Source organism: Clytia hemisphaerica, unplaced genomic scaffold, assembly GCF_902728285.1.
Source record: "Clytia hemisphaerica strain Z4C2 unplaced genomic scaffold, Clytia hemisphaerica genome assembly, whole genome shotgun sequence".
Lineage (NCBI taxonomy): Eukaryota > Metazoa > Cnidaria > Hydrozoa > Leptothecata > Clytiidae > Clytia > Clytia hemisphaerica.
The window spans coordinates 63,296-78,746 of record NW_027103812.1 but is presented as its reverse complement, the minus strand read 5'-3'; the positions used below and the strand labels follow the sequence as shown (position 1 = coordinate 78,746).

The 15,451-nt window shown below is 37.2% G+C and overlaps 2 protein-coding genes and 1 long non-coding RNA gene across 4 annotated transcripts in view; 1 reads left to right on the top strand and 2 right to left on the bottom strand.

Moving 5' to 3' along the window:
- Positions 1-4,562, top strand: part of LOC136806625 (semaphorin-5A-like) — a 74,146-nt gene extending 69,584 nt beyond the window's left edge. For both annotated transcript variants that reach the window (XM_067063214.1, XM_067063213.1), the window contains 4 exons: positions 17-199; positions 413-522; positions 739-818; positions 4,203-4,562. In XM_067063214.1, coding sequence (XP_066919315.1) covers positions 17-199; positions 413-522; positions 739-818; positions 4,203-4,251 — 422 coding nt within the window. In that variant the 3' untranslated portion in view covers positions 4,252-4,562. The remainder of the gene's footprint in view (positions 1-16; positions 200-412; positions 523-738; positions 819-4,202) is intronic.
- A 3,510-nt stretch (positions 4,563-8,072) lies between these two features.
- LOC136806623 (uncharacterized) lies at positions 8,073-9,001 on the bottom strand. Its single transcript, XR_010846581.1, has 2 exons — positions 8,958-9,001; positions 8,073-8,690 (listed from the first exon to the last, which is right to left on the bottom strand). It is a non-coding gene; the product is annotated as an uncharacterized lncRNA (long non-coding RNA).
- A 490-nt stretch (positions 9,002-9,491) lies between these two features.
- LOC136806611 (bifunctional arginine demethylase and lysyl-hydroxylase PSR-like) lies at positions 9,492-15,160 on the bottom strand. The gene is made up of 8 exons (XM_067063201.1): positions 15,070-15,160; positions 14,648-14,856; positions 13,902-14,054; positions 13,253-13,353; positions 12,769-12,917; positions 12,306-12,400; positions 11,767-11,955; positions 9,492-9,503 (listed from the first exon to the last, which is right to left on the bottom strand). Exons 1-8 carry the CDS (start codon positions 15,122-15,124, stop codon positions 9,492-9,494), a joined length of 963 nt encoding a protein of 320 aa, XP_066919302.1. The 5' UTR covers positions 15,125-15,160.
- Between the last annotated feature and the right edge of the window lie 291 nt (positions 15,161-15,451).

Here is a 15,451-nt window from a genome sequence, read left to right as displayed (position 1 = left end):
CTTCTTTTTTCTCAAGTACACGGTGGTTGGAGTTCTTGGTCTCTGTATTCTGAATGCCAAGGTGCTTGCCAATATGAAGATATCCCGATTTCCCGATCTTATATTCGAACTTGTGATAATCCCGAACCGGATTACGGTGGACGAAAATGTGCTGGAGACAAATTCAAATCTGAAAAATGTGACCTGAAACCCTGTCAATGTGAGATATTTGTCTTTTTGATTATTTCACTAATTTCGAATTTCAGGCTAAGTATCTGAGGATACATATACTCATCCCCTTATCAGTAAATTCTAAATACTATTTCATTCGATCATTGACTGATTTATAATGACGTAACGATTATTTCCTCCTTTTCAAGGAAGAAGCTTTCATTGATAGTTTCGTCATAAGGAATTTTAATTTCAATTTCAGCTGTAAAAGCAGACACAGTGGTACAGTTTTATGGGGAAAGATTTTCCACGGAGTTGAAGGATTTAAATTCACAAAAAGCAATGGATTTGAAAGAAAAACTTGAAAAAGGGGTAAGTAAGGGAAGAAGCTTTTCATTTACATATCCCAGCACATATCGATCGAATACAGGGTGTTACTCTGGGTTAATATCAACCTTCTAAAGTTTAGAAATTTGCTATTTGCTTTTTTGAATTTTGTGCTATGGCAAGCTTGAACATAGATACTATTTTATATTGCAGTATCTGAAAATGAATATTGAAAAGAGCATTATTTTTTTCACTTTTCAGATCAGGGAAGAATACTTATCAAATCATCCACAAATTGCTGAGGATTCTGATTACATTAAAGTCACCGTACACAGTTTCAGGTAACAGATTTCTTCAGTAAAATCTGTATAAGGTGTGTCTTGAATATGCGGAGCACGATTTATATAAAGAATCTTGGACTTATTTTAGAGGACCTTCGGTAGTTTTCATGATGGCGTGATCGGGGCGTTCTTCTCGCGAGATAAGAGTTGTTCTAAATATTTTCATGTTGGCGTGAACAAGGGGTGGAATAAGGAAAAATGGGAAAATTAAGGTGGCCATCCACTGGAAATTGAAAAATCGACCTTTTAACTTTAAATGTTGATTACTCAATAACTAAAAATGATATGGGCTTGAAACTTCCAGGTATTATTATTTATGACCTAAAGTTAATATTTAAAAAAAAATTTAAAAAAAAAATTGGAAGACGGGGGTTTGGTACGACTTTTCGGAAAAATCAAAATAATCTTGTGTCAACGTTTTAGAGAAAACTACAAATACTTGGTTAATGATTTTTGGTATGTAGAGGCACTTTAGAACAAAGAATGGAATGAGCGAAATTTTTTTTTGAAAAATCCAAAATCCGGGGGTAAAAGTCAAAAAAACAGTTTTTTCAAAATATGAGATCTGGAATTAGTGAAATCTGAAAAATCCTTCGCTCATTCCACAGCCCTCAGAGATGTGCAAATACCCTGAAAAAATCAGACCAATCGGACAACTAGATCCTGAGATTTTTCCGCCGCAGTGATTGGAAACCCCCGGATTTGCGTTTTGAGAAATCGTGCTTTTAAAACATAAATTGCGGTTAAATGAAAAGATTATAGTTTTCAATAGGGATTTTTTTATGATTTGAGCCTATAAGGGAGTTTTCTACATTACTTCAAAGGAAATAAGGATTTAAAACTATTTACAGTGAAAATTTTGGCCAATTTGAGTGACATTTTGATCATTTCCAGAAAACCGCAAAACTTTGAAAAAAGACCGCAAAACTCATATTTTCACCACGAAAACCACCCCGAAATGTAAATAACAATGCCCACATTCATTGTAAGACTATTTTGGACTATTCCTATCAGAAGGGATTAAAAACTTAATCGCACGATGAGTTATTTTTTCTTCTTTGGCACGCCTTCAAAGAGAGCAATTAATCGTTAATTGCATCCTGTAGAGAGCAATTAATCGTTAATCACACTCTTCAATGAGACGCCAATATTTACAAAATTGATTTTAATGTTTTTTCTTACATTTTTTTTGCATCGAACGTTTTAATTGCATTCGAAATTTATTTTGTGAGAAAGAAAATCAATAAACAACAATAAAAGAAAGACATAAAGAGAAGAGAATAATATAAAACTCTCAGTGTAATTTCTGTAATTTACTTTCCTAACTGGGAAAAAGTAGTGAAAGCCATTGTGCGATTAGCTCGTAATCACATAATAACTCGTACAATTCGGAAATTGCACTCGTGATTTTTTTGTTTCGAATTTTCCTCGTCCTTTCGGAGGACCCTGCCGACGCACCGGACGTAACGAACACCGGACACGCGAAAGTCCGGTGTAAAATTAGAATTTTTTTTACCACCGGACAATTTCTACACCGGAATTAAGGAAGTCGGATGTCCGGTGTCGGAGAAAGATATTTTTTCCCACCGGACAATCAAAACACCGGACATGACCAGTCCGGTGCGTCCGGTGTTTCTTATTTTTTGTTTCATAAATGTCCGGCGTCCAAAATTCCCTGTATGCAACACCAGACTGACACCGGACTTATTGCGTCCGGTGTAGCGAAAGGATACTTTTTGCCACCGGACAAATACACCGGACAGTCCGGTGCGTCGGCAGGGTCCTCCTTTCGGACTCGGAAAATTAATAACAAAAAAATCACTCGTGCAATTATATTCGAATTGCACTCGTTATCATGTGATTACATATACAAATCAATTAAGTTAAAATATTCATTCAAAAAGCTCTGGAACTGAAGACTCATTATCGTGTTACATGGCACTTTCACTTTCACTTTCATGCCACTGCTGAAAGCATAACGAAACCGCCAAAATCTAATCCCACACAGTTGAAAAAGTAATTTGAAGATGATTGTGTTGTTTTCTAATAGATTCCTGGCAAAAAAACATTAAAATAGCACCAAAAAAAGAATATACAAGCAAACAAAAGTACTACATACCTTTGGCGCACTACACAACAACCGACCGTGCTCTTAATCAATAGAAATCACAAGTTACATCATGATTAAATATTCCTTAGAGTTTTACAAACCTCCTTGTATAATAAGAGAACCATAAAACATCATTTACAGCAACAAATGTGGATGAAACACTCAGCAAAAGTCAGTGAGCTTCATCCTCCAAAACTGTCCAAAAACCATCTTTAAAATTCGAGGGCGGTCATTGTTTACAAAGTTTAAAAACTGAATATGGGTACACCAAGCGACTTCAAACCTTCTAGAAATGTTTCTAGCGACTTGAAGACGACCCGTAAAGATTTTCAAGCCGTTTGAGCAGCTAGAGAAGGTAGAATTGCTGTTTTACTAACGGGCGGGAAACAGGGCGTCCATGGGCGAGTATTAAAAGCTTAAAGGTAGGTATTTTAAAACCTAAAATTTTCTGCTTATTCTTTACTTTTATGAATTGAAATTTTCAGAGGTTGTTCCAGAGAAGTTATACTTGACTTTCAGCCAAAAAAATAAAAAACCACCAAAAAAGTATCACTATTTTCAAACTCAGTGGATGACCTTAAGGCGTGATGGCGTGATTTGGGCGATTCTTTGCGTACTAAACATAACTTGGTGAGGGGGCTCTCTAGTAAGTATGGACAGCGCTTAACATCTTAAAGTCATACCATCATGAAAAATACGCAGTGGTGGGTCTCATGTCTACTAACATACCGGAAATCAACCTCGTTCCCTGCGTATTGTTTGCCTTTTGACGCTTACTGATAGCGCTAAAAATACCCTGGCATTGTTTGTTTATTTTCGAACGTCTAAGATTACGGAATTCAAAAGCTAAACGTCAGATTTCATTTGTTCCTGGATTTAAAACCATTGCATTTTTCTTTAACGCAGATGTTCTACGTCCAACAGCAATGTAACTTTGTAACGTCAGATTTTTTTATGACGTATTGTTTTGAAAAGTTCCCCCTCTGAGAGGGGGGCTCGCATCAGCCAACACCAGGGTATTCTCTGGCGTCCATAAGTATCGTAAATAAAGGGGACGAGGTTGACCGGAAATGTAATGAGAATGTAGAGATGAATGAACGAAAGTCTAATCTGGTCGACTGTTCAACCTCGTCCTCATGTATATCAGGCTTTATCTTTATAAGCGTTTATAAACGACAAGGTATTCTTATCTAGTGCCATCAGTTAGATGATAATATGCTGGATAGGTTGAACATTTTGTCTTGACTTTAATACTGGAAATTTTGTCATTTCAGTGACGGTAGTGGTTTTGAACCGAAGGCGATAACGAATAAGAAAAATTGAAGAGCAATGTTTTGACTATTAACAGACTCAATATATACGGAAATTATACACTGTATGTGGTACACAGAGTAATGTGTTTCAACAAACGACGACGAAATTATGGCGTGGATTTTCAAAGCTTTATTGAGCAACAACTTGATAATTTCGGCCAATCATCTCCAAGAGGGCAAAATAGAGGTTGCGGTTGGACTAGAAAGCCTAATACATAACAGTTAGGTAGAGTCGTAATAATATAATGGAAATGTGAATCCCTCTTTCATAGCTGGAAGATTTACCCAGCTCGTCTCTCTCAAACAGGAAGAAATTAGAAACCCGGAGGGGGGGGGGGCACTCCGAGTAAGTGACCTACCGGACGTGCGGCCCTTAAGGGTAGGTTTTTTGGACTTTGGAAAGTGCACTGTAAGGGTTGATTTGTGAGCAAGTGGGAAAAAGTGCACTGTAAGGGTATAAAATTTGAGAAAATACCAAATTTTGAGGTAAAATTTGAGAAATTTCAAAAAACTTTGCCCTGAAAAGAGCAAAAGATTTCGAAAAATTGCACTATAAGGGTTGATTTTAGCCAGATTTTTCCTGCACTGTAAGGGTCCAATTTTAGAGACCTGATTTTTGGCCGAACGTATGGTCGTTTTCAAAATCCAGTGCCCCCCCCCCGGGATTAGAAAGCTTTAGCATCTTAGTCTAATTCAGAGTCACTATTCAAAAATCATCTAGAGCTTAAACCTGGGATCACTTATGGCTTTTTGATAGACTGGATGGCGCCGATAAGTGGCCCGGAGTAATTTAGCAGATTATTTCAATCTGAATAAACAGGGTTTGGAATAAAGTGTCTATATAACTTTCAAAAAGTAAATTTATAATATTTTATATTTTATAACTGTAATTGGTTGAATGAGCTATTTCCAGGTAATTTTGCACATAATAATTTATCATTATTTATTTGTCAGCAATATTTTCAATAATACGTAATACATTTAATGTTGGTTGTATTATACAAAACTGATTATTTCAAATTCGATTTCAAAAAGATTGAAGGAAATTATAAATATTTCCTCATACAGGGCAGAAGCCTTGTTTCCAATCTCAATAAATGGACGGGTTTACGCATGCCCGCAATCAACTTTCCGCGAATAAAATCGTTACTGTCCTCACAGATATCTGTAAAGCCCGAAGGGCTAGATTTGCAGCCTTGTTCAAAAAGTGAAGCTCATCTTTGGAAGGATTTCCTACCAGAGTCACGTGACTAAAATATGCAATTTCACCGGTTTGAGAGATGTGAAATAGTCGAATGTGCGCAACGCACTGGGCTCAACTTCAGTGGCTTCAAATTATTCATAGGCCCAATTGTAGACCCCCAGATATTTACCCAATGAACAAGTGTGCCAGATTTCAACCAAATCCGACCATTTTGGAGGCCTGTAGGCTGCTTCAAAGCTTTAGCCTCGTTTTGGCAATAAACTCGTCCCCAGGCCCCAAAAATCTAAATTTTTGAAAAATGCAAAAAGAACCCCCAGATATTCACCCAAGGAACAAGTGTGCAAAATTTTAGCCAAATCGAACAATTTTTGAAGTCTCCAGGCTGCCCCAAAGTTTTAGCCTCGTTTTGGCGAAAAACTCGTCCCCAGGCCCCAAAAATCAAAATTTTCAAAAAATGAAAAAAAATACCACCAGATATTCACCTAAGGAACAAGTGTGCAAAATTTCAGCCAGATCGAACAATATTTGAAGTCTCCAGACTGCCCCAAAGTTTTAGCCTCGTTTTGGCGAAAAACTCGTCCCCAGGCCCCAAAAATCAAAATTTTTGAAAAATGAAAAAAACACCCCCAGATATTCACCCAAGAAATAAGTGTGCAAAATTTCAGCCAAATTGAACAATTTTTGAAGTCTCCAGGCTGCCCCAAAGTTTTAGCCTCGTTTTGGCGAAAACTCGTCCCCAGGCCCCAAAAATCAAAAATTTTGAAAAATGAAAAAAACACCCCCAGATATTCACCCAAGAAATAAGTGTGCAAAATTTCAGCCAAATTGAACAATTTTTGAAGTCTCCAGGCTGCCCCAAAGTTTTAGCCTCGTTTTGGCGAAAACTCGTCCCCAGGCCCCAAAAATCAAAAATTTTGAAAAATGAAAAAAACACCCCCAGATATTCACCCAAGGAACAAGTGTGCCAAATTTCAGCCATATCGAACAATTTTTGAAGTCTCCAGGCTGCCCCAAAGTTTTGGGACATACACACACACAGACAGACAGACACACATTCTCAGATTCTAACTCAACTGAAGTTGAGAATAGCGTTTGCCGCATACGTTTTTTGATCTCGCGCTCCGAAAACAATTAAAATGCTAGATCCTATCCATCGGCACGAAATTTAAAAAGTCAAATTTTTGCTTCACTTTTTTTTGCTGGAGAAAGCTTAAAGTTGCCTATCTAGCCCTTCGGGCTTAGATATCTGTGACTGTCCTCCTCTCAATTTCTCTCAAGGCCCTATGGAAGCCCAAATGCACAAAAAGATCGCAAACCTAGGTTTACGCTAGGTTTGCGGGTTTAGGTCTTTTTACTAACCAATCAATACTCATTCTTTCCTGAACCTTGTTCAGGGCGTAAACTAGTCTACACAATAGACAGATCCAGGCTTTTAGGCCTTACTCTTGTGCTATAGCGCACTGCTATAGACGGCCACGATTTATCTGGAGAATTTCAATATTCAAAACAAGAGCAGTGCTCATAGCTCGAAGAGTAGGAGTTTTACGCTCGAAACGAAGGAAGATATGACGTAGCCTAGGCGTAAACCCAAGTTTACGAAGTGTAAACCTAGGTTTTAAAGCTTAATTCCAGGTTTACAAAGCGCAAACCTAGGTTTGCTATATTTTTTGTACATTTGGGCTTCCAAAAGGCCCAAGTATAAAAAATAATGTGAAATCTATGTGAAAACATATCCTCAACCGCTGCACATATCTGTCGGTCAATTTGGCTGACTCCCTCCCCCCGGAAGTCACTGCAATGAGAAACACATAAACGACTGTAAATAGCGCTCTACCATACGATACGGTTCATTATTGGATGAACCAACAGTATTTCACAAATTATGGAACCATCCTATAATACATGATCTAAAGTGACATGAAATACTATTCATTTCTCGCGAAGATTTGAGACTCGTCTCTCACAGTAAATCCAGAATAACCTTGACCATACCTTGAAGGATCCATATTGAGTCCCAATAACAAACACCATTATGCTGACAGCTTCTTCAAATGTTTTGAGCTGGTTCAAACGTTAAGGATGATCAATTTCTTGCTGAACCGTCTTTGTATGCATTTAATAAACTGATGTAACTGTTGGATCCCATTGTGGTTATGTTCGGTGTCATTTTGCCCGAGGCACTCATATGGTCCGACCCACGGCATGTGCCGTCTTTAAAGGCAATTTTGTAAGCCAACTTTTTTTGGTGACACATAATGTCATTTAGAAATCGAGTGCCCCCTCCGGGCCTGGAAGCCTTAAAATGTTCTCAGTTCTTCTTACACATAAATGGATCAATTATTGGCATAGTCATTTACAGAAGACGAGTAGATTCAATTTATTTATTTTGCTAAAAATAAAAGAAAAACAAAATATAATGAAACAAATAGAAGCCAAAATCTCAGTGAAACATAGAATTGTTTTAAACGCAGCAAATTTGCACCAGTACAATTAGTTCTGCCAATAATTGAAGAAACTATTTTGTGACGACACTAAATTCCAGTCATACCAAACTAAGGAACCCATAATCATTCACACAGACAGATATATCTAGCTCGTCTGAAGTTTGAGAATCATAACAACAATGATAGAATTTTACCAGAACGCAAAGAATATTTCTTTTTTATATTTCGTTAAATTTTTACACAACAGAACAGTTTAATCAAGACGTCACACCCTTCATCCCAGCCCAAACCTTCTTATTTCAAAGTAGTATCAAAAAGGAGTGAAAATTGGACTGAATAAAGTGCAAAAGCTCAAGCTAAGAATCAAATGACCCCTGAATATTGGCATTTTAGAGAAATCGGAGTTTAGAAATTGTGCAGGAGTTCATATTTTCTCAAGTCAACGAAAAGAAGGGTGCTAAAACATGGGTGCCGATTTTATACTACAATATGAGTGAGCGGTTATGGTCTTTCAGACCTAAGCTTTTTATAAAACATTCCACCAACTATCGCTAGTGGTTTCATACCTTTTTTATTAGTAAAAATAAATAAAACCAAAAAAAAACTATATCTAGAAAAATGGACACGAAATAAGTTTCCTTCGCCTGACCGGTCTGGTCCTATTTTAGGAACTATGTTACGAACGGAGGCTTTCGCTAATAAATTATAAAAACTCATCTACAATATGAAAAATATCTCCTAGCTTTAAACCAACAACCAATTACACATGTCTCAGCTCAAGGCTCGTGATCAGTCTTTCGCCTAAGAATTGAAGAGATTAGTTTATATAAATGGGACTCGCAAGACAGTCTCGGCCTAACGAAAATATTTTCGCTAGTTTCAAGGTTTTTTCACACCGTCTATCAGACGTGAAAGATTAAAAGGAAATCAAATGGATTCAAATGGTATCACATCTCTTGGACGTGGAGAGCGAAAAAGACTGCTTACCTTCTTGAAAATAAGTTTGGGTTTTAATGAAATTTCAAAGCAAAAAAAACGAAGATTCCAGCAAAAAAAAACCCGAATTACCTTTTAGGAGAAGATTGTCCGTTTTCCCGAATTTCTCGTCGATCTCATCTTCGTAACCGAATCGGGTGAAGATCTTCAGAATCGGTATCCGATTCGGAAGAACTGGAACTGCTGAACTGCTTGAACGTGAATCGGATGCAATGCCACTGCTACCGGTGATGTTGACTTGGTCCGCTATCTTGCTATCTCCGGTCGATACAATCTATGAAAAGAAGTGATTTTATTTAATACTGTATTTGGTTGGTTGTCCAATTCCTAACTTGACTCTTCTAAATTTCAAACGTCTTTTAAGCCACTGATGCTCTGATTCTAGTTTTCCCCATTCACTTCTTTATCCCTTCAATGATGTATTTATTTTATTTTATTTGCACATAAAGTATTTTCGAGATTAGTTTATCCATGTACTTTAAAAGTTTATAGAGTGGCTGCCATCAAGTTTGAAAAACGCATCAGCATATAGCCTTATACTTGGATGCGAAATTAAAAAAGGCCATTATTACAATTCACAACTTCGCAAGAACTCTCCGAAAAAGTTTAAACTTCTTCCTTGAAAATTGGAATAGATTTGTACTCAATTTTAATACGTAAATAAACCAGCCGAGGCTGGAAGGTCAGCCAATAGAGCTTAGCTAGATAGCTTTAATAAGTGGGTTAACAGATGTAAGAGATGCACTGAAACAGAGTAGACTAAATATGTTGAATAATGTACAAAATGTGAAACATTTGATAACTTGATTTAAAATTATGTAAAACAAGCCTGAGAGCTCCTCCAACCCCCTCCCCCCCACGAGAAGCTCAAAGTATACTTCTCTTTAGCATTGTCCATATAGTACATACGCAAAGATTTTCCAAATATTTGACACCCCTCCCCCCTTGTACGCAGAGAACAATAGAAATGACTTTGTTTAAACAATAGATGTACGCTTTTGCTGAACCCCCTCTCCCCCCTTCACTGTGTACGTATATACTATATGAATGGCCCCTCCAGTCTGGGTAAATAAATTTTGTAGTTTAGTAACCGTCAAGTTACACAACATGCACACAACCATCTTGAAGACTTTGCTGGTCGCAAATGATAATCGAAAGCAAAACTTAAAATTCATAACTATGCGGGGAAGCTCATTTTTCCCCCGTTTTGCTTTAAACTCGCTTTTGATTGGTCTATGAATTTGGGCGATTGATTTACCGCCTTGGCGGAATAAACACACAACCATAATAAATAAATTCAACAGGGCAGCGGTGTAGGAATTAATTTCAACTGGGAGTCCTCTCTTCTGTGCCAAGCACTGGCAGTGTTTTTTAAACTTTAAAACAATGTTAAATGAAGACCAGATTGATCTGTTTGTTATGGCTGTGCAAGTTGTGGTGAGAGTGTGCATGTTGTGTAACTTGACGGCAGCCCGCTTTCGGCAAGTCTGATAAGAGATATCTATAAACTGTTATCGCCATTCATTCCATTCCATCATTCAGTCAAAATGTGTGCCAAGGTTAAAAAAGGTTAGAAAAACACAATCTGCGTCCGGAACTGCGTGAAAAATAGTTTGATCAATTTCAACAAGAACTGTATATATTAATATTAATATAATTATAAATGATCAAATTCCAAAGACCATTTGTCATAATTTTGCAAGTCCAATAATAGGAGATGTGATGTCATCATTTGGTTCCCGTCATCTGATTTACGGTCAGCAGGTAGAGCTGGAGAGTCGGAAAGCTTTTCTGCTGCTTTGCTGGATTTCCACTGTCGACCTCTGCACGCTCTGTGTTTAAAAGTTTTCAAATCGAAGTAGAGAGCCGCATGCTAATGGAGAGTAAACCGAAAACACCAGTTTATCCACGGTTTCTCAATTTTAAAATTCGGATCAGTCCACACGAATTCCCTTTCAACAAGACGTATAGCTGCTTCTTAACAGGAAAATTAGACTAGTAAACCACGTCGTTGTATTTCGCTGCAGATTAAACTTTCAATGGGATCTATTTTTTAAAAATGTTTTCTGAATACTTTCCAATCCACTCTCCCGCGGCAATTTCTATTTTTTATAAGAACTCTTTATTATAAGCACTATTCCCGCCTTCCTGTGTCCAAGGAAAGACAGACGCTTGCTAGTCTACAGAAAAATATTTTCGACTGACCGGCCGAACGACTCCCACTTTTTAAAGTAGAAATGACGGGAACCAAACATTTTTTTGCGATTCGACTTTATCACAAACACGTCCAAGTCCAAAAAAGCACGATTGCATCCAGTCTTTATATCAAATTTATACAGTAGCTGTACTTTTGTAAACTTTATCAAATCCCAATAACATTATAACACCCTCAACCCCCCTAGAGGCAAACAAGAAAAATATGTTTTTATTGCAAAAACTATTAAAAAGCAGCAATAAAAAGTATATATCAGAAAATTCAACATAAACAAAAACTTGAGCAAACGGCTTTAAACCTTCAAAGGATGTAGAAAAAGAATCCCCTTGATGAAAATCATGTGTTTGATTTGCCGAGTTAAAAAAATAAATGACAGAAATTGAAGCTTGCAACAGATTTACACTGGAAATACTTTGGTACAACACTGACTTATCACATCTGACTATCGCTTGAGCCGCCATCTTGAAACTACATTATGATCTGTAAAAACAACGCACGCTAAAAGTACCCAAAAAGTTAACCCGATCGGAAGAAAGTTTAGAAATAAAAGTGAGATCGGAAAATCGGATTTTTTTTTTGTCGTCTTATGATGGAAGAACTGAATTTTACCTATTTGAATGCTCAGCTTAGGCTGACCAACAAGGCAAAAAATACAGTACTACTTACTCTGAGTTGACTTAGCCAGTACTTAGATAATTTGGGTCGACTTCGAACGGTCTTGTGCCAGACGATGTGAAAGTTAGTAGGTGAAGCGAAGTTTTGTGTGACAGCCACTGTTTGACCCAGGTTCAACACGACATGCCACCATCCACCGGGTACGAAGACAGTCTCCCCAGGCTTCTGTAGGATCTCCAACTACAAAAAAGCCCAACGATGTTTAGTCCGATTTGGTTCAGAAAGGGGTTTTCAAAATGAAACTGCTGGACTTAATCGCCCATTTCAAGGAAGAAAATATTAGGTAATGCCACCGTGATTTGTCAAGAATATTCAATATTTCATGTAACTTACTTCAAGCCTGAAACATCCATCCTCCATTCAATACTGTATTTCAAACGAGATAGGTACTCATTGTTTCCTCGAAATGTTTCTGCTGTTACAAGAAATTTCTTATTCATTTCGAGCCTCGGCTTTTGTTTTATTCTTACTAGATTTTTGCTAAAATTAAGCCTTGTTCTGGAAATTTAAAGAAATATAAATTTGCATACCGGAGCGTATTCTTTCGGCCATGTTGGACTTTTGATTTTAGGGTAGACTTTTTGGAACCACTGAACGCCTTCTCCAGACTGGTGTTGACCTTCGCCTGTGAAAAAGCAAGTTCAGTTGTTTATGTTACATAATAACATTGTGTTATTTAATGGTTGGCAATTATAGCTCTTCACAAAGGGTCATTTAGAAATTAGGAAGTGTCGTCAAATCGTACCATAGGAAAACATGTCGGCCGACAATTTGTTCAGAGAAAGGGGTCTTGGGTGAATTTATTTTTGATGTCGAAGGGTATTAAACTTAGCCCTATAATAAAGAATCGTGGAATTATGGCGAATCTATTTGCATAAAGTAGTTTTTTGGAGTTAGCTTCTTAAACTTGAAATTAAAAAGATAAATATTCTAGCTAGCTACACGCTATCATGACTCATATCCATTCTACTCAAAAAAATTCTATAAGCAGACCTTTAGGTACGGTGATCATGTGTTTGGGTGTTTCCGTTGGTAGCATGACCCACCACTTATGTCCGCTTAACAACGCGTTCCAAGCACTTGTGCCCAGAGGGTCGATGTGTATTCCAGTACCTGAACGAGATGGTCCGATCACAACCCACCTGTATTATAGAAATTGGCGACATTTTAGTCTACAGAAATAGAATGGTTAGAGGGTGTGGGGCTTAGCGAGGTTAAAAAAATTCTCCTAAAAGTGTGTTAATTAAAAAAAATAGAAACTATAAAGGCACTTTTTCAGGGAGATCTATAGCCAAAATTTACCTAAAAAATCTGGGGCCTGAAATATTCTAAAAAATTTTCAGAAATCAAACCTTGTACTAGAGAAATTCTCAATCACAGCAAAATTCATAATGCCCCCTCCCTACGATGTCAATATTAGGCCTAAACCTTAATTATGTGTATGAATGTTAAAAAAACTTCATTTTTGTCAACTAACCTGTAAGGAGGTCTTCTTTTCTCGCTTGCATACCGAAACAAATCGTCTTGGAAGAAAGTCGGAGGTGCGTAATCTTGCAGTAGCTTCCTTTTACGTGAATGCTTGATGAAAAAAAAAGAGGCGGAAAAGACATCATAAACTCCGAGCATGTCTGATTGCTCCATTCAAGGCGCACATGTAACCTAATGGTTGGCTACACAAGATAATCTGCGAAAATTACTGGTATCTGTGCCTTTACGAAGATATAAATTAATATCTTAGTCTTACTCTCAAGTACCGAAAAAAAACAGGCTGGAAGGAAAAAAAGTAAGTGACTTTATATAAAGAAAACTAATGGAGAAGAACTCTTTGAAATCTTGTGAATTTATTTTCTAAAATTGACGAAGATCCTTGAGCTCGTCTTGCGACCACAATACAAGGTGGCTCGAAGGCTTCGCTCTTTCGAAACCTTTTACTCGAATGTAGGGTGAGGGCGCCACTCTTTCTCCCTGGATTTTCTGCCTGGATTTTCTACATTTACCCTTGATCCTTCCCTTAGAAAGCTGAGCATTTAGCAGATAGCCAGCCAGAGATTGAACCCAAAACTACCATAATAACCAAAACGATTAATCCAGTTCTGAGTCCTAAACTTTTTAGTTAGAAAACTTACCTCGCCATAAGAACCATCAAATATGTAGAGAGGACTGTCATCGTTCTGTCGTTTCAAATATTCGTAATAATATTTGAATTTCATTTTCACCGAATAACCATCGTCGTCCTCGCCCACTTTGAACTTTTGATTGCGATATTTCTTCGCTAGTTTCTATGGTAGTAGTAGATAGTAAAGAGTGAAAGCTTAACGGAGGCAAGTCGATTCGCATACTAGACTTCCATTCCACAATACACCGTGGATGAGGTGAGAGTTCGCTTGCCTTAGGGAACTAAGGATCAGAGAACCGTCTTACGCTATATTTTTTTGATCAAGTGCGTTAATCCGCCATTAGTGGTTCGCGCCGGATTAACGCACTTGATCCAGAAAATAAAGCGTAGGACGGCTCTAACGAGACGACTCATAGACCATTCAATACAGAACCGGGCATCCTTCGTAAGGAGAAGCAAGTCATCAGATAAGAAAAAATGTAAGCTAAATAAAGCAGGCAGGCTGATTCACATACTGGGGTTAATGATCAAACGCTAGGGTCTAACAAAAATATCACTTAGTCACCTTCAAGTAATTTAGAGCTAATGTTGTGCTATTTTTCTCTGTGCATCTCATTTTGTAATGTAAATCAACATCTCAACGGCCTTTATAATAACGATCGAAAGAGAGTACGAAAGTAGATTTTCACAATTTTTGGAACATTTTTCGTTTGGAGATTTTCTTTTACGAATTCCTACCCATAGTGTATTATTCACCTTTAAAGTCCACTTCCTATTGGCCAACCAGTGTTTCTGACATCCAGTTAATACAACAGGTTTACATTTTTTCTCATATTGTTCAATAAAATCTTGGTGTGATAAAGTACTGCAATCGACCCTTGGCACGTTATCACACGGCCTGCTTAGTGAAGCGTCAAATGAATCAGCGTAACCAAGTCGCTGCCAGCCTTCGAGGCTTTTCAGTTCTGAAGAAAAATGAGAGGGTATTTAAAGCAATTCTGAAGTTTGAGGACTAATTTCGTTCGTCGTTATTAATAGCCCCTCTCGCCGAGAAATACCAACCTTTGCCTCTGGTAACTATTTTTAAAGGAATGAAAATTTGAAATGCCTTGATTGATACACGGATAGCATGAATTCTTATATCGATTATCATTTCTAAAAAAGTTAAAAATATTCACCAGGTCTGGCTCTCATTTTGACGTCTTTAATCACCTCTTCAGTCCTTCTCTCCATTTTGTTGATAGTTTTTTTATGTTTTGGCTATTTAACAAGATAATATGAGAATATGAAGATAATTTGTCAAAGTAAATGTATATAAACGATGTCTGAAAAACCAATGAAAAATAACAAATTCATCCCTTTCAAATTGAAGCGTATTGGACATTGTATCCTCTACTTAATAATGTTTTTGTTAAAGAGGGCCAACCAGTAAACAGTCAGATTAATAACAACAAAGGACAACTTCACACATTTAAAAAATTTATATTCAAAAGAAAAACGAAAGACTAAAATTTAAAAAATGGCTAAAAAAGTACAATCTCCTATAAATTTAAAACAAGT

What these genes read in the sequence shown, in the direction of transcription:
- LOC136806611 (XM_067063201.1), bottom strand. Translation starts at nt 15,124, where the DNA reads ATGGAGAGAAGGACTGAAGAGGTGATTAAAGACGTCAAAATGAGAGCC. An exon ending in TTGATGGTTCTTATGGCGAG is followed by an intron (nt 13,354 to 13,901) that starts GTAAGTTTTCTA and finishes TTTTTCATCAAG; the next exon opens with CATTCACGTAAAAGGAAGCT. An exon ending in GGCCGAAAGAATACGCTCCG is followed by an intron (nt 11,956 to 12,305) that starts GTATGCAAATTT and finishes GCTTTTTTGTAG; the next exon opens with TTGGAGATCCTACAGAAGCC.